The 21,066-nt window shown below is 64.8% G+C and overlaps 1 protein-coding gene across 1 annotated transcript in view; it reads left to right on the top strand.

The window, feature by feature from the left end:
* Nucleotides 1-21,066, top strand: part of ZFPM1 (zinc finger protein, FOG family member 1) — a 67,501-nt gene that overhangs the window by 20,444 nt on the left and 25,991 nt on the right. The window contains exons 2-3 of the mRNA XM_060084725.1: nucleotides 5,394-5,504; nucleotides 8,408-8,536. Of these exons, the coding sequence (XP_059940708.1) occupies nucleotides 5,394-5,504; nucleotides 8,408-8,536 (240 nt within the window). The remainder of the gene's footprint in view (nucleotides 1-5,393; nucleotides 5,505-8,407; nucleotides 8,537-21,066) is intronic.

Genomic DNA, 21,066 nt, shown 5'->3' on the forward strand with positions numbered 1-21,066 from the left:
GGAGGGCAACAAAGCATCAGAGCAACACCCCAGGGGACAATTGGGAACAAATGTAAGGCTCCAGGGATGACCCGAGTGTGGGGAGAGATTTCACGGAGGGAGGAGGAGGCCTCAACCGGGCAGGGGGAGGTGTCCTGGCAGAGGGACAGTGTGGGCTAAGGGCCCATGCCTGGAGGGGCGTGGACAGCGGAAGCAGTTTGGCTGTCATCCAGGGCGTGAGGGTGGAGGGAGCGGGGAGGAGCTGGGAACCAGGACGGCCCTGTGCTCATGGGCCTGGACCTCCTGCCAGAGCGGCCCGGAGAGCAGTGGGGAGCTTCTAGCCACGTCTCGGGGGTGGACATGAGGTGGACCCTCCAAGGGCGCCCAGCATCCATGCTGGGCCTTGGTACTCTGGCAGGCGGGTGGGCACAAGAGGACGCACAGGCGCCCAGGGGGCCTCCCAGATCATCAGCCTCCCCCCACGATGCCTGCACCCATGTGCTGTGCGAGCTTCTCCGGGACCATGGACCAGGACCCACCTTCCTTCTAAGTGTTGGCAAAAGTTTTAAGTTCTGGTTAAATGAGACCCTTTCTAGGCCCTGATGACCTTCCCTGGGGCCGAGAACCTGCCCCTGTCTGCCCACCTCCCCCCTTTGCCTCCTTCCTGGCAGCCCTGGACTCTCAGGCGTGGGACACCCCTGCCCTTCCCCGGAGCCCCGCACGCTGGGCTCTGCCTGCCGCCCCGGCCCTGCTGGGGGCTCCCCTTCTCGCTCGCTTCTCTCCGTCCAGCTCAGCCTGGAAATCAGCCCAGCTCCTTGTTAGAACTGGGGGTAAAGAACGAGTCACATGGTCCCGAGGGCCTGGGGCCGCCTCTGTGCTCGGGGCCTCTGTTTCCTCATCCGCCAGCACCAGCCGGACCAGAGCCCGTCCTGGCTGGAGGGGCCCAAGCCCCCGGGACACAGCGCAGCCGCCCTCGGGGAGAACGGGGCTGTCCCCACCGCCTCCTGTCCCTGCCGTGGCCCGAGCTGCCCCACTGCCCAGCGGTGGGAAAGTCTGAATCTGTTGCTATTTTCTCTCTGTTATCGGGCCCTTATCTGGCTGCTGTGTGCTGCCCAGAGGCCAGGGTCTCTCCCTGGCAGCGCCATGCCCCCTCCCGCCCACCGGCTGACCCGGGCCAGCGGGACAGGAGGCCGGGCCTTCTGCCGGCCTAGGGGCAGGTCTTTCTTTTCCACCCACGCTGCCCTCCCCAGGCCCCAGACCCTCATTCCCCTCCCTCCAGCCGTGCCCCTTGGTCCCCACGCCCCTGTCCATGCCCCGCCCCCCATCCCAGCCCTAGAGGGGCAGGTGTGGCACCTCCCTGGAGAGTTGAAACAATAACAACAGTTGTAATAGTAGCCCCAAGTCTGTGCTCGGCACCCACTGGCACCACGTTGCTGAACCCTGACCCCAGCCCATGACGCCAGGCTGCTATAGCCCACAGCTTTCCGTGAGGAAGCTGGGCTCGGGGAGGCGGGGCCTCCTTCCTCCTTCTGCCTGGAGTGCACTTCCCCAGCCCCGCCCGCAGGCAGGCTCCTGTCCCATCCCAGATCGCCACTCACTCGTCACCTCCTCCAGGAAGCCTTCCCTGACTGTCACTCCACCTCTCCTTGGTGGCAATGACCACACGTGCAGTTTTCACGTTTCTTTCCTGGGGGGTACGTGTTGGCTGCTGCAGGGTCCCCAGGACCTTGTGCAGGGAGATGGACTCGGGGGAGGTTTCATGGGTGAATGAAGAGCGCAGGAGTGAACGGCAGTTGAGAAGGAGGCCGTGGGCGCTCAGGTCCACCCCACCCCCAGGCCATCGGGCCTGCGTTCATGCTCCGGCCCTGACACAGAAGGGGGCCTGGCAGGTGCCCCCACCTCTCCGTCCTCTGTGCGTTGGGGACACAAAGGATCTCCCCACAGAGGCATAAATGGGTGTGTAACGGTGGCCACATAGCGGGGCCTCAGGACAGACCCACGCCCGAGGTCAAGCGCGGAGTCCAGGTGGAGGCTCATGGGGCTTTGCTCTGGTTGTTTCTCATAATGTGTCCAGTGGCTGGGGGGCGGGCACAGTCTGCAGGGGCCAGCGGGGGTTCGGCCGGGGCCTCCAGACTCCCTGTCTGGCGCTCTGAGCCACCCCGCTCTGCACCCCACCTGGCAGGTTCACCCCAGGGCCACCTCAGGCAGTTCTGTCCTCAGCTGCCAGCTCCGGCTTTCTTTGGGGCAGTCATCAAAAGGACCCCTCATCAAAAGGACCCCCAGCTGCCTCCACATCAAAGCCGGGAGGGCCACCAATCATTGGCAGCCTGGGCCTCGGAAGGGAGTTGGGATCATCCCGCTGCACAGAGCCTGTCTCCGTAATTCAGTTTTAAAGCATGAAAAAAGGGAGTTGATGAAATTCCACTATCAGCGCCAAGCCAATATGCAAAATATCTCACCCCCAATCAAATAGCTATTATGTTTTCATTTCCATTTCGGCGTCCGGCTTAATGAGCAGGAGACGGATCGGCTTGCGGGGCGTCTGCTCGCCTTGATAACTGAGGGGCTTCGGGCAGCGGGGGCCGTGCCCAGTGCTGGTGAGCACCGTCATCACCCGTGGACGCCCCCAGACAGGTGCTCGGCCTTGGGCCCGGGCCTCTCCATCGCGCCAGGCAGCGGGGCCAGTGTCAACCTCACCCCAGGTCGTCGGCAGGGCGGGGGAGGCATGGGGCCACACCTGGGGCAGAGGAGGACTGTGGCCTCCGCAGCGTCCACGTGGGTGGTGTGTCTGGGGAGTCGGGCTCCTGCCAAGGGCCACAGGCAGGTCAGTCCACATGGCTGGGCCTCCGTTGACTAATCTGTGAAGTGGGCATGACTTGGCCTCACCTCTGGGGTGTCGGAAGGCTCCCAGGCACTCGCCCATCGTGCCTGGCGTCAGGGCCTGCCTCTTGCGGGCCCCTCCCTGCACACACCTGCCCCACCGCCCTCCACCCCTGGGCTAGGAGGTGGGCAGGGGGCTTAAGGGAAGACATTTGTAGAATGCTGAGCACAGGGCTTACATACAGGCAGGGCTTCATAATAGCAGTGCCCTGCTGGGTGCCGGGTGGTAGCAACTGATGCTGGTGACGGGTGGTATTTCCTGCGCACTTACTACGTGCTGGGCGCTGACCAAGGCTCCGCACAGGTGAGACCGAGTTCCGTCCTGCGGGGCCAGAGCTCTTGTGCTTTCTGAGCACAGGAAGGTGGAGTGACTTGCCTGAAGTCACACAACAAGGACACTGCCTGCCTGGCCGTGGGTTGGCCTGGCTCAGTAGTTGGGGTGTCTGACCATAAAGGGCCCCACAGGGGTCGAGCAGGGTCCTTCCTAGCCCAGGGCACCCCGGGAAGCAGCTGCGCCTCACCCCAGCCAGTGGAGAAAGCTTCCTCCCAGGTGGAGTGGGGACACAGGTGCACGGGTGGCCCCGGGGGTGTCAGGGGGCTCCAGCAGTGGCTCCGAGGCAGACGTGGGGCAGGATTGGGGCAGGATTCGCAGCGTCACATCCCGTCACATCCCGCTGTGGGCCTGGAGCCATTTGCTGGTTGGTGATTGTCTCCTGTGTTATCAGAGTGTTAATTGTGCTGGAATGAATTAGCGGCATTAGGATAAATTGCTGCAGCCGGCAGCCTCTTTCTTCACGCTCCTGTCACGCTTTGTGCAGAGCTGGTGCCTTTGTTCTCCCATAAATGGAGCCGTCAGGAGCTCAGGGCCTCCCTGGGTGGCTGAGGCCCACCTGGGCGGGAGAGTCATGGGGAGAGGCGTGTGCCCGGCATTGCCCGGCTGCAGGGCTCTGGTCCCTGCAGTCCCTGAAAGCAGGGGCTTCACACCCATTCTCCAGAGCCGGCCACTGAGGCCCTGAAGTCCCGGCGTCGGCAGGAGGCACCATCTCCCGCTCTGAATGAGCCGCAGAAGCACCTGTGCTTCTAGAAAGAGTTAGGCAAGCAGGCCTGCGAGCTGCCCCCCAGGGCAACTGGCAGTGCGGGCTGGGGGCCAACCCCACGGGTTGCTTTTCTGCCCCGGCGTCTGCCAGGGGAGGCCACGGTGGGGTCAGGCCTCCCACCTGTCCCAGAGGCACGAGTCTGGGGTGTGCCCAGCCCGCCGCGGAGCCCACCATGTGGGCGCGTTGATGAGAGACGGTGAGGCTTAGCCCAGGGCTGGTCCTGTGTGGTCTGAGCCCAGCGTCGGCCACGGGAAGTGACGGGAGGTGAGCGCCTGCCCGCCTGCTATCGTTACAGCTCTGAGGGGTCCCGGGGAGCCCAGGGCCCGTGGGTCTGTGGGTCCGGAGCTAGAATCCAGAGGGTGCAGCCCGGCAGTGGGTGGGGGGCGCGGGCAGGTGTCTGCACAGGAGGAGCAGGGGAAGGGGGTGGGGCAGGGGGCAGCGCTGCCCGGGCACCTGTCTCGGGCCCCTGGGCCCAGCTGCGACGGGGGAGAGGGGGCCTGTGGGAGATTCGCAGAGCAGGGTGAAGAGGGACAGCTGTTCTCCGCTGTTGTCTCTGCCCACAGCACTGGCACTACCCCTCTGACCTCGGGGGCACAGGTTGCCACCCTGGCCTGCACTCGGGGACACGCTGGTGGGTCTGGCTTCGCCACCCTTCTAGGTGGTCTGGGGACCCAGTCTGCCTTCCCACGTGTACGGAGGGCTCCATGGGGCAGCCCCTGCGTGAGGCTTGAGGGAGGATTAGTGGGGCCCGGAGGCTGGATTGCAGATGCCTGTGCACCCACCTGTGTCCCATCAGCCATTTACCCCTTGAATCAGGTTGATGAGCACTTCCTGTGCGCCAGGCACTGGGGCCCGCCCTCGGCACGTTCCCAGACCTCAGAACCTGAGTGTGGGAGCTTCCTGGAGGAGGGGTCCCAGGCACAGGGGGCCGGTGTGCAGAGCCCCGAGAGATGTTTGCCTTCGGGGGTTGTGGATGTGCTCCGGGACCCTGGGACGCCGCCGAGTGTGCGCCCGCATTTCGGCAGCCCCCAGAGGCCCCGCCCAGAAGACGCCAGCGCCGCGCGCACGCCCCGAGCAGAGGAGAGGGGAGGGGTCGGGCTGCCCGGAGCCAGCGTCGTGGCCAGAGTGGCTTGTGGGGTCGGCAGAGACTGCAGGGCAGGCGAGGTGAGCAGGAGGCCGTGTGGCCCCCAGGCATTGGTGCAGGGCTCGGGGTGGGTACAAGGTGGGGTTCGCACATCTAATCATGGGGGACCTGGGGGAGCCCCCGTGCTGACGGCCGCTCCCTCGAGGCCTCTGACCGCCTGGGGGGCCGAGACCCTGCTCAGACCCCACTGCGCCCGGCCCCGGGGCTGTGCCTGTGCCGGGGGGGTCAGGACGCCAGCTGTGGGCACCGTGGCGGGGCAGCGCCTCACGACGCCCCTGGGGCTGTGTCTGCAGGTTCCCTCAGAGACATGGAGGCCAGAGAAGAGGCCCAGGCCGCGGACACCAGCCTCCCGGAGCAGGAGGCCACAGCACTGGAGCCCAAGCCCCCGAGCCCTTCCAGTCCAGGTGAGTCGGGCGGTGGACGTGGCAGGCTGGGCCCTGGCATCCTGGCACCTTCCCCGCGTCCCCATCCTCGCTGCGACTTCACAGGAGCCAGTTCCCACTGAGGACTCAAGTTTTCACACCTGCAGAATGGGCGTTGCACCGAGCAGGGTCTGTGGGCTGCCTGTGCCCACTGGGCTGGGAGAGGCAGGCGTGGAGGGGCTGGTCCGGGCAGAGGAGATGCACACCCCTGCAGAGGGTCTGGAAAGCCCAGCCCTCGTGGCAGGTGGGGGCAGAGCAAGGGGAAGATCTAGTCCAGGGTGAGGCCGGGGGTCACATGGGTACCGAGACCTGGGGAAAGCCACACCCCTTCCCGGCCTCCGTGTACCCTCGAGGAAGCGGGGTTGCCTGCCTCCGCACACGTGGGGCTCGGTGCCAAGCAGGTTCTCCTGTGAAGGCAAATCACCCAATTTTACAGACGGGGGAATGAGGCCCAGAGAGGTTTAGTGACTTGCCCAGGGTCGCACAGCCTGTAAGCACCTGAGCAGGATCCAGCCCTAGGTCTGGATTCAGGTTGGTTCTCCCTGTCCCCTCTGTCTGCTCCCCACCCTACCCCACCCTGGACACCTGGAACCTCTCCTGGGGCCCTCCTGGCAGTTTCCCCAGGGTTTGGGGGGTACTTTTCTGAAGCTGAGAACAGGACTTGGAAGGAGAGACTCCCACACGCACACCCAGGGGTGAATTAACCTGACACTAGGCCTCCTTTGTCTGGGTCCCTGGAGGGGCCTCAAAGCCGGGCCATCCTCTCTGGCCAGCTGTGCCCTCAGAGACCCCCAAAGACCCCCCCAAGAGGATGGGCCTCACTTTGGTGGAGGCCCTGGGGGAGGTCAGTGCCCTCACCCCTGTTTTCCAGAAGAGGGAGCTGCGGCTGGGGGGTTAGCGGAGGGAGGATTGGCGGGGTGGGCTCTGCCCTGTCCCCTGCTCTGAGCCCCACTCCCCTCGCACCCCCTCCACCCTGCCGGCTGTGGACAGCGATCTCACTCACATCCCCATTCCGTACCACGAAGCCCTGTGCACAGAGGCTGAGTTACCCCCAGACCATAGTCCCATGGGGGAGACATAGCCATAAATGAGGCCGTTTTAGAGGGTGGTAAGTGGGTGGTGTGACCAGGAATGAAGGCAAGATGGGGTGGGTGTGGCAGTGAGCAGAAACCTGCAGGACGTGTGGAGTTCCCCGTGCTACACACACCTGCACGTGCAAAGGCCCTGGGGTGGCACAGAGAGGGGACAGGAGGAGAGCCCTGCAGGGCTGGGACTGGGGGGTGGAGATCCTAGACAGACGGCGGGGGGCTCCTGCTCGCTGTAGACCCCCATCCCCAGAATGTGCCAGTGTCAGAGTCTCCCCCGGATGACCACAAGCCCCCAGGAAGCCTCTTCCTCTGAGACCTGCTGGCCTGTGTCCCTTTCCCCAGCGGCAACCCATTGGGGTCACTGGGGCTGTGCAGTGAGAAGGAGGCTAGGCCAGCAGGACTTGAAACCAAGGCCGGGGCTCCCGTCACCATCAGCTCCCCCGGGGCAGCAGGCGGGGTGGGGGCTCAGGACCCGGGCTCTGGCGCTCTTGTTCACAGCTGCTACTGTCTCTGCCTTCACCGTCACCGTCAGTTGTTTAGTGCTGCGGCCAGTGCTCACCCCGGCCTGTCCCGGCCCGGGCTCCTGCCCTTTCTGAGCCTTGGTTTCCGCATCTGTAACCGGGCGCCAGCCCCTCCGAGGGCCCAGGGAGTGGCGAGGGGCCCCCCATCACCACCACCATCATCATCGGGTGCTGCGTGCTAATGGGGGCCACGCTCTCCAAAGGGCTAGCGGCTGGTTACTGGTGGACTTTGCCCCGGGGAGCCGGGCCCCTTATCTGATCTGGGAGCCGGGCTGCACGGGGTGGGGGCGGGGGCGGGACTGGGGAGGAGCTGGAAAAAAACAGCCGGGGTTGCACCTGGCACAGGCCTCAGTGATAACGCGCTGATGGGCGCGATAAGACGGCAGGAGCAATGTCTGCCTGTCGGGCGGGCCCGGTGCGGCTCCCGCGCAGTGGCTGGAGCTCGGATGCCAGCCGCGTTGATTTATAGCCAAAAATAATAGGACTTTTATACCGTGTGATTGATTTATTCGATGTTAATCACGGCCCTTATCGCGGGTATTAATAATCTGCCGGGCGCGTGACGTCACCAAGGGGGGGCTTTTATGGGCGCTCATCGATTGGGGGCCGCGGTGGTTATCGGGCCCAGCAGGAAAGGCAAATATGCCCTTTGGGCTGGAATTGGGTGCGGGGCCTGGCGGAGGAGCCCCCAGCTGCCGGCCGAGGAGACCAGGGATCCGGGCCGCACGTGTGCCTGCTGGCCTGGGCGTGCCGGTAGGCCATCCACGCTCTCATCATTAACAGCAGCTGGGAGGGCAGCTATTACTGCCGCAATTAATAAGGGGCTGAGGGGTTTTTTGGTGTGTTTTTTTTTTTTTTTTTTTTTTGCGGTACGCGGGCCTCTCACTGCTGTGGCCTCTCCCGTTGCGGAGCACAGGCTCCGGACGCGCAGGCTCAGCGGCCATGGCTCACGGGCCCAGCCGCTCCGCGGCATGTGGGATCCTCCCGGACCGGGGCACGAACCCGCGTCCCCTGCATCGGCAGGCGGACTCTCAACCACTGTGCCACCAGGGAAGCCCCGGGCTGAGGGGGTTTAAAGGCCAAAAATGAAGGGGGAGAAACTGAGATGTCTGACGGCCCCCCCGAGAACAGGCTGGTGGGGGAAGGTGGTGGCGGGAACTGTGCTACGTGCTCACCCACCTGGGCCTCAGTATCCCTCCCGGCCACAGGGTGGGGTGGGCGGGCAACTCGGTGCCCTGAGGCTCAGTAGAACCTTCTGGTGTTTTCCTTCCTGCAGATGCTACTCCTCCACCCCCACCGCTACCACCCCCCGACACGTCCCCAGGAGGCTCCGAGGAGACGGAGGGTCCGGAGCCAGAGACGAGGCTGGAGGAGGAGGAGGCCAGCAGCCCCTGGAGCGGGCCAGGTAAGCGCGCCTGTGACCGGGGTCTGGCGGCCTTGTCTCTCCAGGGCAGCCCTGGGGCCCAGCCTTCTGGGAGTCCCGGGATCTGGCCACCCTGACAGCGTGGGTGCGACAGGCCCGGCCCACTGGCCAGGGAGATGGGTGGTGAAGTACCAGGCCCAGGTCTGTCCTGTTGCAAAGTTCAGCCAGCCTGTGGGCCAGCGGCTTCCCTGGAGGTGGGCGCCAAGCTGTGCCGGTGCTCAGGGCTAAACCCCAGGCCCCGAGCAGCAGATAAGCCTCTGAGGCTTCCCTGGAGGTGGGAATGCGAGTCTGGAGCGGCCCGAGTGCCTGCACCTTCCCAGCCCAGCTAGGGGCTCAGGCCTGTGTGGGTGGCGAGGACCCACCCCTGGGGTGACTGCAGCCCGTGGCAGGGGGCCGGAGGCTGTTCCAAGCTGCCGGGTCCTGGATCAGGAGCGCCTTTGAAGGCCGTTTCGTGCTCCCAGCACTGCCGCACCCCGGCTTGTAGCTGGAATTCTGACCTCGGAGGGCCCACCAGATGTGTTCTGCCCGCGGCTCTACTTCCACCCATGTATGAGTATAGGGCAGGCTGGGTGTGTCGGCTGTTGCCGTGATTCCTAAGTACAACTGACGCGGCTCAGGGGAACCGGGGCAGCTCGGAGGGGTCCTGGGAGCTGCTGGGTGAAGGAGGGAGGGCGTGGTCCTCGGGAACAGAGGGAGAGAATGGAGGTTGCACACTCGGGCCAGGCGCACATGCACGTAGCAAGCACATATCGAGCACCTGCTGTGTACCCGACGTACAGCTCTGAGCAAACAGGGTCCTCAGAGAGCTGTGATGACAGAAATGCAGTCAGTGGCCAGTGGAGAGGAGGCACGTGGCAAGGGCCTCATCCTGCGGGGGGTCAGGGAGACCTCACCAGGGCAGAGAGGACCCCCTTGGTCTCCCAGGGGTGTCAGAGATGGTCTCCTGCCGGGTTCAATTCGAGTGGCCATGTGGACCCTTCATCGGGATCCCAAGGTGTCAAGGAAAGAGTGCTGGGATCGATTAGTAATGTCTGCATGGCACCAAGTAGATGAGGTGTGCCTTCCGGTCCCCTTGCTGATTTAACACACCTCTTCCTACAGTAGGTGGGTGTCTGAGGCCCAGAGAGGGAGGGATGGGCCTGATGGTCACAACCTAGCTGGTGACCCCAGACCACAGGGAAACAGTCTACTGCCAACGTCTCCCACCTGGATGGGCCGTGGTGCTGCCTGGGAGTGGAGCATCCTGGGTCAGACAGGCTGGGGTCCCCTCTGCTGCCCCAGGACGGGAATGGGGCTTAGCACAGGGACACTGCTGCCCTCTGGATGGACTCGGCCGCCCCCCACCCCACTTCAGTGACTCGGTGACAGGGAGGGGAAGGGCCCCAAGGGCCCTGGCAGGGATGTCCTCTCCTCACAAGGAGCACCTGGCCAGGGACAGGTCATGTGTGTACGAGGCCCTCACAGCCCAGTTGGGCACAGCTGAGCCAGATACCCACCTGCCGGGGCTGGGCCATTCCACGCACAGGGGACAGTGCTGTGGGGCTGGTGCCCACGGTCAGACCACTCTGCCGCCTCAGTTTCCCCAGCTCTAGGACAGGGTAACAACGAAGCACCCAGAGACGCTGGCTCAGCACTGCCTCGGCCCATGGCTCGCACATTCCAGGGACCGCCTGGTTGCCTGTGGGCCCTGATCGGCCACTGGGCAGGCGGAGGGCTGAGAGAGCAGCTGCTGGACAGGGTGACCGTGGGGAGGAATGTGCGAGGCGGTCCTCACACCAGCCCCTCGAGGCAGGGGTGAGGCGACCCTCCCCTTTACGGAGAGATCCAGGCACAGAGCAACTAAGGGGCCTGTCCACGTCACCACCCGCGAGGTGGCACAGCCAGAATGCAGACCCACCGCCTGGCTGTGGAGCTCGGGCGGCAAGTGTGTAGACGCCAGCCTCCGCTGTCCTCCAGTCGGTCCCCGCCCACCCTGCGGACTTAGTATCACCATCCCGTTTTACACACGGGAAGGCAGAGGCCCCTGGAGATTGGAACCTGGCCCCGGGGTGGCCACGGGGGCCGTGGCTTGGGTGGGTGCACCCGGGAGCTTCCTGCGCTATTTGCATCCTCGGGGGCTGGGGGGCTCCCTATCGGCCCCCACAGATAGGAATTTCTGTGCAGTGGGCAGCGATGGGCCGATAAGCGGCCTCTGGCCAACCGCCGTGGTGGCCGCCCCCTATCAGACCCCAAACAGGCCACACTTATCACCCGGCCGGGAAGCCAGAGAGGCCCCGTGGGCTCTTATCTCACAGGGGCCGCCGTGCTGGCGATAGGGTGGCAGGCTTGCCTGGGTCGCTGTCCCCAAGGGCAGTGCCCAGCCCAGGGACCGGCCGGGGGACGGGTGTCCAGCGGGGCCTTCGCTGCAGGTCCCGGTGCCCTGCGAGGTTCCCCGGCCCCTCTCCCCTCGCTGTCCCTCTGGGCCCCGCCCCTTCGTGTCTCCCCCCACCCCACCATCTGAGTCTGTCTTTTGATCTCCACTTGCCCCTCCTGCCCCATCCCCCATGGGGAAAAGTGCAGCCCTGGGGACCCGACCTGTACCTGGGGGCACCCCCGCCTTTCCCTCTGGGATGGCGGGCTGGTCTGGCCCACAGCGCACCCTGTGCTGTCTGGCTTTGAGGAGTGACTGGGCCCCAAGCCTCGGTTTCCCATGTGAGCTGCGTGAGGGTAGGCCCTGGAGGCCGGGGCTCGCACACACCTGGTGCTGCCCATGCAGGTGGTCACCCCCATCTCGCCTTTCTGGCCACTGTCTGCTGGCCAAGACTTGGCTTGTGGGTGAGACCCATCGCCCAGGGAGGGTGCTGACACTGCAGGGTCCCAGGGGCAGGTGACATCAGCCTGGCAGAGAGGCTGGGTCTCAGTGCCTCTCTCCAGCTGCATGGTGGGTACAGCGCGGCTGCTCGGCCTGCAGCAGTCAAGGCCCCGAGCAGGTGGCCACAAAGACCCCCAGGAGATACCACACGGCACCAGGCAGGAGGGAGGCCTCCTAGCTCCTGTCCTCCCATGGGGCTGTCGACACACGCCGCAGACACAGCGAGGTCCTGGACCCTTGAGGGCTTTGTAAACACGAGAGTGCGGGTGTGCAAGGGGCCTGTTCTCTCCTGGCCTTGTTACTGTCCCCACGCTCGTTCCCTCCTCCCACCCATGACCCGGCGACCCCAGAGCTCCAGACCCAGGCTGGGATGTGGTCAGAGTGTCGTGTTCACTTTTGGACGTTGTGACCATCATTAGGTCACTAGCTGCCGACGGCTAGTTCTCAAGTGTGGCTGCTTCAAGTGGGAACCACCCCCACCCCAGCAGTGCTGAGAGGCCGGAGCCTGCCTGCCTGGGCTGGGGTCCAGCTTTGCTGAGCAACTGTGAGCTGGTTACTCGAGCTCTCTGGGCCTCAGTTTCCTCATCTGTACAAATGGGACGCGGGGCAGAGCAGCTCCCCACTCAGTGCCGTCATCTCGCCCTGGTGGCCCGGGTGCCTCTGAATAGGGGAGGGGGCGTGTAGGCACGTTCCAGGGAGACGCTGCTCTCTGAGACCAGAATTCCGCTGTCGAGCAGAAAGGCACCGCAACCCCTCGGCCAGCCGAGCACGTGGCCATGGAGCAGGGAAGGGGGGATCCGCCTCTCATACCCCTACTGGTGATGGGCACCTTGGCCCAGGGGTCCCCACTGACCGTCAGGAACCCGGCATCCAGGCTGGGTCTGAGACCGCTTGGCCTCGGAGATGTCCCCGCCCTCCTCTGAGCAGTGTGGGCGGCAGCCGCCATGTGGGTGGGTGAGGCCGGAGCCGAGGCCGCGCTGCACGGTGCAGGGTAAGCGCCCGCTGACTCGCGAGAGGCCGGGGTGTCCTGGTCCTCATGGAGCCCAGATGCCACCAGCGAGCCAACCGTGGACTGGGTGGGAAGGCAGCGGTCCTAGACAGAAAGGTGACCCTGAGGGGCCTGAGGGCACGAAGGCGCTGAGGTCAGGAGGTCCGCGTGGACGTGGGAGCGGAGAGTGCCAGGCAGAGGCACAGCCCACACCAGGCTCCCGGGGGACTGAGCAGGGTGCCAGGTGGGCAGGGGGTCTGGTCCCAAGGGAGATGGGGGTCCCCTGGGGTTGCCTCAGGGAAAGTGGATGGGAGGAGAGCAGGGGACCCACCCCCGGCTGAAGGTCTGTGGGGGACAGTTACAGCCCGCCGTGGGCAGGGGGCTGCCCTGCCTGGCCCCGCCCGGCCCTGCCCGGCCCTGCCCTCATCTTCCCTTGAGCCGCTGGCTGGAGTGTGAAGGGAGAGGGGTCGGGCATCAGGGACCCGGAGAGCTGGGTATTTTTATCTTTGAAATGACCTTGTTCGCTCGAGGGGCTGGCTGTTTAAAATTCTGATATGCAGATGGCTGAGAGCTGTAATCTGAAATCCCCAAAGCGCATCTGGGAGGGTAGCTGCCACTGCCTTAGCTCTGTGGTCCCCGGTGCCCTCTGCCCATCAGGGTGCACGGCCCCCAGTGACCCGCTGCCCCCTCTGTCTCCACACTTAACATCCAGAAAAAGCAGAGGGTCGGGCAGACAGGCAGCCCCCACAAGGGCTGAGATCCCTGAGGGTCCCTTCCGACCGTGGGGTCCTGAGCCTGTCACCTACCTCATGACCCCCGTCGGAGCCTCTGTCCAGTGGCAGTCACCATGACCTCAGGCTCCTGGCCAGGTCATGAGAAAACGGAGGGAGGGCAGTGAGTGGACGCTAGGCCTGGGTTTGGGGCCCCAGGGGATCTCGTGGGGGGTCCCCTCCACCCAGGGACTTGCCTGGGGTGGACCAAGCAGGTGTCACTCCTCTGCCCTCCCCCCCACCAACTGTGTCCCGCACAGGGGAGGTGAGAACGAGCACATGTCCATCCAGTTCTCTGACAGCTTGTCTGGGAGGCAACGTGGTTCAGACATCCTGAGTTCAGGGCTGTCCACTGGGGGTGCTGTGCGTAGCTGGGGAGCAAGGTGATGAGCCCAGGGGGCCCACAGGGGCTCCCCACCGGCTCTGGGGGCTAGTCAAGTGGCCTGGGCTCCACGGGTCCAGGAAAGAAGGGGGTGGCCAGTCCTGTGACCTGGCTGTGTGATCAGAGCCCCAGGACCGGGGTCCCCTTCACCTGTAAGTGTCTCAGGGCCTGGAACTCTTTCCTGGTGACCACTGTTTACAGAACAAATTTCAACTGACTGAACATCAGGTATCACCTTTTTTTTTTTTTTAATTTTATTTATTTATTTTTGGCTGTGTTGGGTCTTCGTTGCTGCACTCGGGCTTTCTCTAGTTGCGGCGAGCGGGGGCTACTCTTTGTTGCCGTGTGTGGGCTTCTCATTGCGGTGGCTTCTCTTGTGGAGCACGGGCTCTAGGTGCGTGGGCTTCAGTAGTTGTAGCACGCGGTCTCAGTAGTTGTAGCTCACGGGCTCTAGAGTGCAGGCTCAGTAGTTGCTCCACGGCATGTGGGATCTTCCCGGACCAGGGCTCGAACCCATGTCCCCTGCATTGGCCGGCGGATTCTTAACCACTGCGCCACCAGGGAAGCCCTAAGTGTCACCTTCTTTTGCCCTCAGCTTCATCCTAGGCCCTAGAGGCAGAGATGGGAAGGCTGGCCATGTCCCCACTCACTGCACGTCAGCAGAGGGGACAGCCAGGTGGTCAGGCCAGAACAGCACCATAGGTGGGCCCCCCCATCCCCAAGGATAAATTGGAGTGGGCCGAGGGTGTTCAGGCAAGGAGCTGGCACGTGCAAAGACCCTGAGGTTTGGATGGCATGGGCGTGGCTGGAGCATTAGAGGCTGGAACAGAGTTGGGGAGAGATGAGACAGCACAAATGGGTCAGGGTTTGGGCTCAACGCCATGGACCGTAGGGAGACGCCTCCGTTTTCTTGGCTGTAAAATGGGGGGTGGGGTGTTAAGTGGGGCGTTCGGTCAGCTGCCTTGTGGAGAGTGGGTTAGTGGGTGAGTACCTCCGGGCGCACGGGCAGGCGGGCAGCTGGTGGGAGGGGCCCAAGGATGCATCTGTGCCATTTCCTGCTTGGGGACTGGAGCCCGCTCCACCCCCCACCCCCCCACTCCCGCCCCCGCGCCGGGGCTCCGAGGGCCTGCTGGAGGCTGGGAATCCTCACGCCGGGAGCGTGAGCAAGGGCGACCGGCTGGCTATCTGGGCTGCGCTCGGTTGACTAATCTCGCTGCCTGGAGTTTCTATGCAAACCTCAAGGTTTGTTATCGGGCGGTGGGCGGGCAGCTGAAGCAGGACGGCCTGTCCTGATGGACAGCTGGGGAGATGGGCCGATACGGCTTGGCCGCGCGTCCCTCCCGCCAGCTCAGCATGTGTGGGTGGGAAAAATCATTTCAGCTATTTTGTGTTATCACCGGGCCTGGCATTGCGGCCCGATAGGCCTATTTATCTTAGATTAGCGGGTGTGGGGGGGTGAGGGGCACAGGAGGGGGCGATGGTGGGTGGCAGGGTTCAGCCTGGGGTCAGCTCCAGAGGCCAGACCCAGCAGCTGTGTCAGGAGCCACCTCTTCTCGGTATCCCAGAGAAGGGGGTCCAGCCCAGATGTCCCCCGAGGGCCATGTTCCCTGAAAACCCGCAGTGGGCCCTCCGCCCATCCTGACACCCCACCCCGACAGCTGAGCAGACCAGGACTCCAGGAGCTGGGGGGTCCTAAGGGAGGGGTCGTGTGTGCCCGCAGTCGGCCTTCCTTCCCAGGTGTTTACTGAGCACCTACCAGGTGCTGGCAGAAGTGGCAGGCGTGTTGTGTGGTGACACGGGCCGTAGAAACAGGAGTGTGGGGTGTACAGCCCAGGAGCGGGCAAGAGAAGGAGGTCGTTTATTCACTCAGTAAACACTTGTGTTTTAAGTGTGTGCTTGGTGCTAGCAGAGTCCAGGCCTCCAGAGAGCTGTTGTTCTCATCAGGGAGACAGAGACTAAACAATAAAGAAGTAAAAACGTCCCATGGGGCCTCCCTGGTGGCGCCGTGGTTGAGAGTCTGCCTGCCGATGCAGGGGACACGGGTTCGTGCCCCGGTCTGGGAGGATCCCACATGTCGTGGAGCAGCGGGGCCCGTGAGCCATGGCCGCTGGGCCTGCACGTGCGGAGCCTGTGCTCCGCAACGGGAGAGGCCACAACAGTGAGAGGCCCGCGTACAGCAAAAAAAAAAAAAAAAAAAAGTCCCATGTCCGAGGAGGTGAGGCTCGGAATAAAGGAAGGGGCGGTTCTGAGTAGGGTGTCCTGAGCCACATTTGGGCAAAGACCAGAAAAGGGAGGGGAACCAGCTGCCTCCTGGGGACAGTGTACCAGGTGGAGGGCACAGCAAAGGCGAGAGCCCCGAGGCCAGGGTGGGCCCAGCTGGGTCTGGACGCATGCAGGGGTGAGGAGGGAGGGGGTGGGCTCAGACAGGGGAGGATCCTGTTCTGTAGGTGGCTGTCGGGGGTTACAGGCTTTGGCCAGCGTGGGCCGTGGGCCGAGGGTGACCGACGGATACCTCGGCTGCCCGCTGTCCCCGGGGCCCTGAGCTCTTCCATTACACCCTCCCCAGCCCCTCCCCAGAGCATCGGTCCCCAGGCCAGGGTAGGGGCCCAAACCCCTGGCCAGCATCCACCACCAAAGCTCAGAGCTGCCCACCTCTCCGAGCAGGGCCCTGTGGGGCAGAGCCCCCAGGCCGGGGCCGAGGTGGGGACCGAGAGCCCACGGCCTCTCCTTCGCAGCTGGCCTGGCCGGCGTGGATGCCATGTCCTACGCTGCCCAGTGGGCACCAGGGGCCTGGGCACCAGGCCACACACGGCACCCCAAAAAGGCCCTGAGCAGAGGGGCCTCCGCTCCCTCTACCCTGAGGGGATGCTGAGGCCACAGCCTCCCCCGTGGTTGGGCTGCTGACCCCTCAGCCCTGGGCAGTCCCCTAGCTGTGGTGAGCAGTTCTTCACCCCGGAGGTGCTGACCGCCCAGCACCATCAGCCTGGCCAGTGGGCAGCCACCTTTTGGCCCAGTTCTGACTTCAGCCTCCGCCCCTGACAGAGGCCTGGGCCTCAGGGTCAGGTGGGGGCCAGAACCCATGAGAGGGGCCGGTGGTCAATGGGCCGCTCTTTAGCGAGACTCAGCCGCCATCCCGTCAGACTCCCCTGCCATGGAGCCCATTCTGCTCACTCACTTGCATTTTCGTTTATTGAGCACCTCCTGTGTGCTGGTCCCTGTCATAGACCCTGGGGATGCAGCCAGCCGCTGCCCTCCTGGAGCCGCGGCCCAAGCAGAGAACGGTCAGCAGGGGCACAGAGGCTAAGCAAGGAATGTGACTGAGAAGTGCAGGGGGTGGCGAGCCCCTCACCCTCGGGGATTTGCCTTGAGAGCTCAGTGGGCGGGGGTGCCAGCCCTGCGGACACCTGGGAAAACTGCCTGCACGGCCAGCGCAAAGGCCCAGTGGTGAGACCATGGGCGGTGACCTGGGGGCAGCGGGAGGGCTGGTGGCTGCATGGTGAGTGGACTGTAGGGGCTCAAGGGTGGACACGGGACCCGTGAAAAGGCTGAGACGGAAATGTGGCAACCGGTGCTGTGCTCACCGCATTTCAGATGTGGACACTGAGGCCCAGAGAGGTTCAGGGCACCTGAGCAGGGCTGGAGGCCACAGTCCCGCCTCCCAGCCCGGCCCCACGGGGTTCTCCCGGGCCCCCCTCAGAGGGCCTGGACTCTGGGCCGGCCGAGGCTGAGCGGGAGCGGGCTGCCCTCTGGAGAGCACAGCCCGGGTCCCCACCGTCCTGGCGGCGGCTGGGGGCCGATGCCTGGCCTCCTGCCCCGCGCTGCCCGCTGACCTCACCACCTTCCGGGAGTGGCTATCTGCGGCCGTGGGCGCTAATCGAGCCGGCTTCCTCCTCCGCCCTCCACCGGCTTCCTGCCCCGGCCGTCCCCCCAGGCTGGGCGTCTGAGCATCCGCCTTTGCCCCACCAGGGCCTCCCAGACATCAGGGGGTGCAGGTCTGCCCAGCCCTACCTGGGAGCCTCTGGAGATGGCCGCCCCTTCTGGAAGTTTCCTTCCCAGTAGTCCTCCTGGTCCCAAGCTCAGGCTCACTGTGGCCTGGCCATGCGGCCTGGGTCATGTCAGCGCCCCTCCCTACCGTTGCCCCCCCTGGTGGAAAGCCCACGGACGCACACGTTGGGGGACCTGGGATGACAGGCTGGCCTTCACGGCAGGCAGTCACGGCCACTCTGCTCTGTCGCCTCTGTCGGTGCCGTTGCTAGTGTGGGCGGGTTCCCTTCCCAGGACCAGGGCGGGCACTGCTGCTGGCTTGTGCGGTCACGGTTACTGGGGCCAGTACGGTCACCCTTGCCCCTGTTACCGTCACCAGCACTGTTACCGTCCCGCTACTCCGGGCTGGCAGGGCCCCCGCCACTGGTGCCAGGGCAGACCTGGCTTCTAGCTGTCACCTCTCCCTCTGGGGTCCTAGGGGCCATGGCGCCCCTCTCTGGGCTCGGGCTGCTCTTCTGTGGGAGGGGGACAGGACATCCAGGCTGTCTGGAGGAACTGCGAGGGCGGACGGGCAGGGCAGCGGGGGGACGGGGGGTGGCAGCGTGTGCGATGCGGTGGCCCCCTCCAAGCACGTGCGGGGTCCCGCAGCCCCAGCTGGGGCGTATCGGGGTCCGGGGCCCACCGCCCGGGTGCTGGGCTCTGTCTGTCACAGGATCTCCCCGCAGCCCAGGGCGCGGGCGGCTCTGCCGGGCCCACCTGACAGGTGAGAAGACCGAGGCTGGGCGAGCTGAGAGTGTCTCCCAGACCCAGGATGGGAGCCGCCGGCCCGGCCCCTGATGTGACGCTGTCCCCTGAGCCCCCACCCCACGCGGCTCTGGGCTCCTCATTTATTTATTTATTTGTTATTAGGCCTCTATCTCTGCGCGTAACTTCTTATTTCCTCACCGCATGTTTCCATTACGGCGGCGGTGGATGCCGCCGATAAGATCGGTCCCTGGAGATGGGACAAAGGGGCCGCCATCGGCTTGAGGGCTGGTCATATCCTGCCCGAAAGGGCCGAGCAGGGCCTGAAATGAGCGATGCTATCGGGGGCTTATTGTGTGTTGGGGGGGAGGGGTCCTGCTTCCTTGGCCACCCCCTCCCCCTGCAGGCAGAGCCTCTGTGGCCACCCCTCCTTGGCCCCATCCCCCGCCACAGCACGCCCCAGCCCCCGTGCCTCGGGAAGATGGCCCTGGCATCCATCCGGCTATCCCAGGTCCACCCTTGGTCTCTGTGGGGCTGGGAGCTGCTGGGTGCAGTGGGCACCAGGCCGTCCACCCCCAGCCCCGCGAGCGCTCACACACGTGCAGGTGCTCAGGCTGGAGCTGCCCGAGCCCCTCAGGGTGCTGAGATGCCCCTGCCTTGACTCAGCAGTTCAGCTTCTAGGAATTTACCCCTGAAAACTAATCTCAGCGCGGACAGGCGTAGGGTGGTGAGGATAGTGATCACAGCCGTGTGGAAGATAGCAGCCATTTATTTTTTTATTTCTGCTCTGGTCGGCAGACTTTCTCCGAGAAAGGGGAGACATGATTCTAACGGAAGCGACTCGCACGCAGATGCCCGTGCTGCTGTGCCCGTGCATGCGTCTCCCCGCGGACGCCCAGATCTGGGGCTGCTGCTGCTGCAGCCCCACCGCCGTCCCTGGCTCCTGGGCCCTTTTGCTGGTTCAGCCAAAGTTCTGCCGCCCTGGCCCCTGAAGGCCCGGGACCTTGCTGGGTCTCAGAGGGCAGGAGCTGTCACCTTGGCGGGTGAGAGAGAGCACCGGTCCCGAGGCTGAGACCCCGGTGGCGCCCGGCTGCGGCGGCACAGTGCCCGATCGATCGAGGGCCCAGTGGGGGAGCCCTGGGGGCTCCTGGGCGGGACGGAGCTGTGTCTGGGGTGGGGACCAGCCTGGGCCCGCAACCTCCTGTTCCCGGGCCCCTGCCCAAGCATTGTTCCTCCCTGTCTCCCCCTGGAGGGGCAGGAAGAAGGACGGAGCACTGGACAGGGGTCGGGGGCCTGGGCTTGAACTCAGTCACCCCATCGCACTGTGTGGCCAGGTCCCCTCTGGCCCTCGGTCTTCTCTTCTGTGAAGGCGGAGAATAACCACCCCTTAGGGCATGTGGTGATTTGAGGACTGAGTCATCCATGCCCTGAGAGCTGGCGTCTGCTGGTTCCACAGGCTGCAGTGAGCATGCAGGGCTTACGAGAGGGGCTTTAGCAGTTCCCGGGGACGGGCCTCGTGCTGGCCATCCTCGGGGGCCCTGGGGCCCAGTGTGCCAGTTAGAGCCGTGGCACCTTGGGCAAGACATAGCCCTCCCCGGGCTCAGCCTCCTTTGTGGGCGGAGCAGCCAGGGTGCTCATAAAGGATCCGCAGGAGTTCAGGGCCCATCACCTTCTCTAGAAGGAGCTTCTTATTCCTTAAAGGGCCGGCCCTGCGGGGTGGTGCAGTGTCAGGACATTCTCGATGGTGTTGGCCAACCTCAGTGCCCGCTGCTGCCCCTTGGGCGGGGGTAGGACGGGACTGGCCCGAGGCTGGGGGCAGCGCCGAGGTCCTGGCAGCGGCAGGGCGGGGCACCCTCCCTTTACCCCCTTGACCACCCGGTCTCCGCCCAGACCCTCGCTTGCCCTCATGCCCACCCCTCCTGCCCATTTGCAGCAGAGAGACAGGGCTCCGAGGGACAGGAGGGTGGGGCCCAGGGACATAAGGAGCAGCAGGGTGGGCCGGCCGGGCCAGCTGAGAGGCGGTGAGCTGGAGGCTGACCGGAAGGAAGGGCCCTCTGGTGGCTCCTGGAAAAACAGGGCAGGGGCCGGAGGCCCAGGCTGATAGGAGCCTGATAAGCTACTTGCACAGGAGGTGTTTTCTTTATCTTATCTCACCGGGTCGTGCTTCCAGCCCACCCTCCAGGACCAGGCTGGGCTGGGGAGAGCCAGGGGCCCCCACCCATCCCTGTTCTCAGTCCACAGGGTCTCCCAAGACCCAAAGGGCCAGGGGCTGGTGGGGCCCTCCGCCCACTTCACAGGTGGGAAGGCTAAGGCCCAGAGACCCAGGGCGCTTTTTGTTTTTTAAGCTTTTTGAGAAGGCTGGAGACACCTCAAGGCCTCCCATTTTGAGGCACCCGGGGAGCCGTGGTGCTCAGGCTCCATGGGACGGGGGGCAAGGCTCTGACCCGGGTGGGGATGGTGAAGGGGCCGTCAGAAGCCTGCTGTGGGGCTGGGCCCCATGCTGCGCCGCTGGCTATCCCCAGGCGGTCCCAGCTCCACCATTAGCTGGGGCCAGGGTTCAGCCCGATAAAGACAGGCTGTTGTTCTGTGTCAAAAAATCAATAATCCCCAGCGATGTCCCAGTGATAGGAGGAGAAGTTCACGGCACCAGCTGGCGGGGGCGGAGGGGGGCTGGGCAGGGCCAGGGCTCCAGGACCTGGGGGGCCACCCGCACTGCCCGGCCATCACCCAGCTGGCTGGTGGGGCCGATCCACAGTAGACTCCAGGCCCAGGGGGCAGCATGTCCTCCTCCTC

Source organism: Mesoplodon densirostris, chromosome 19, assembly GCF_025265405.1.
Source record: "Mesoplodon densirostris isolate mMesDen1 chromosome 19, mMesDen1 primary haplotype, whole genome shotgun sequence".
Lineage (NCBI taxonomy): Eukaryota > Metazoa > Chordata > Mammalia > Artiodactyla > Ziphiidae > Mesoplodon > Mesoplodon densirostris.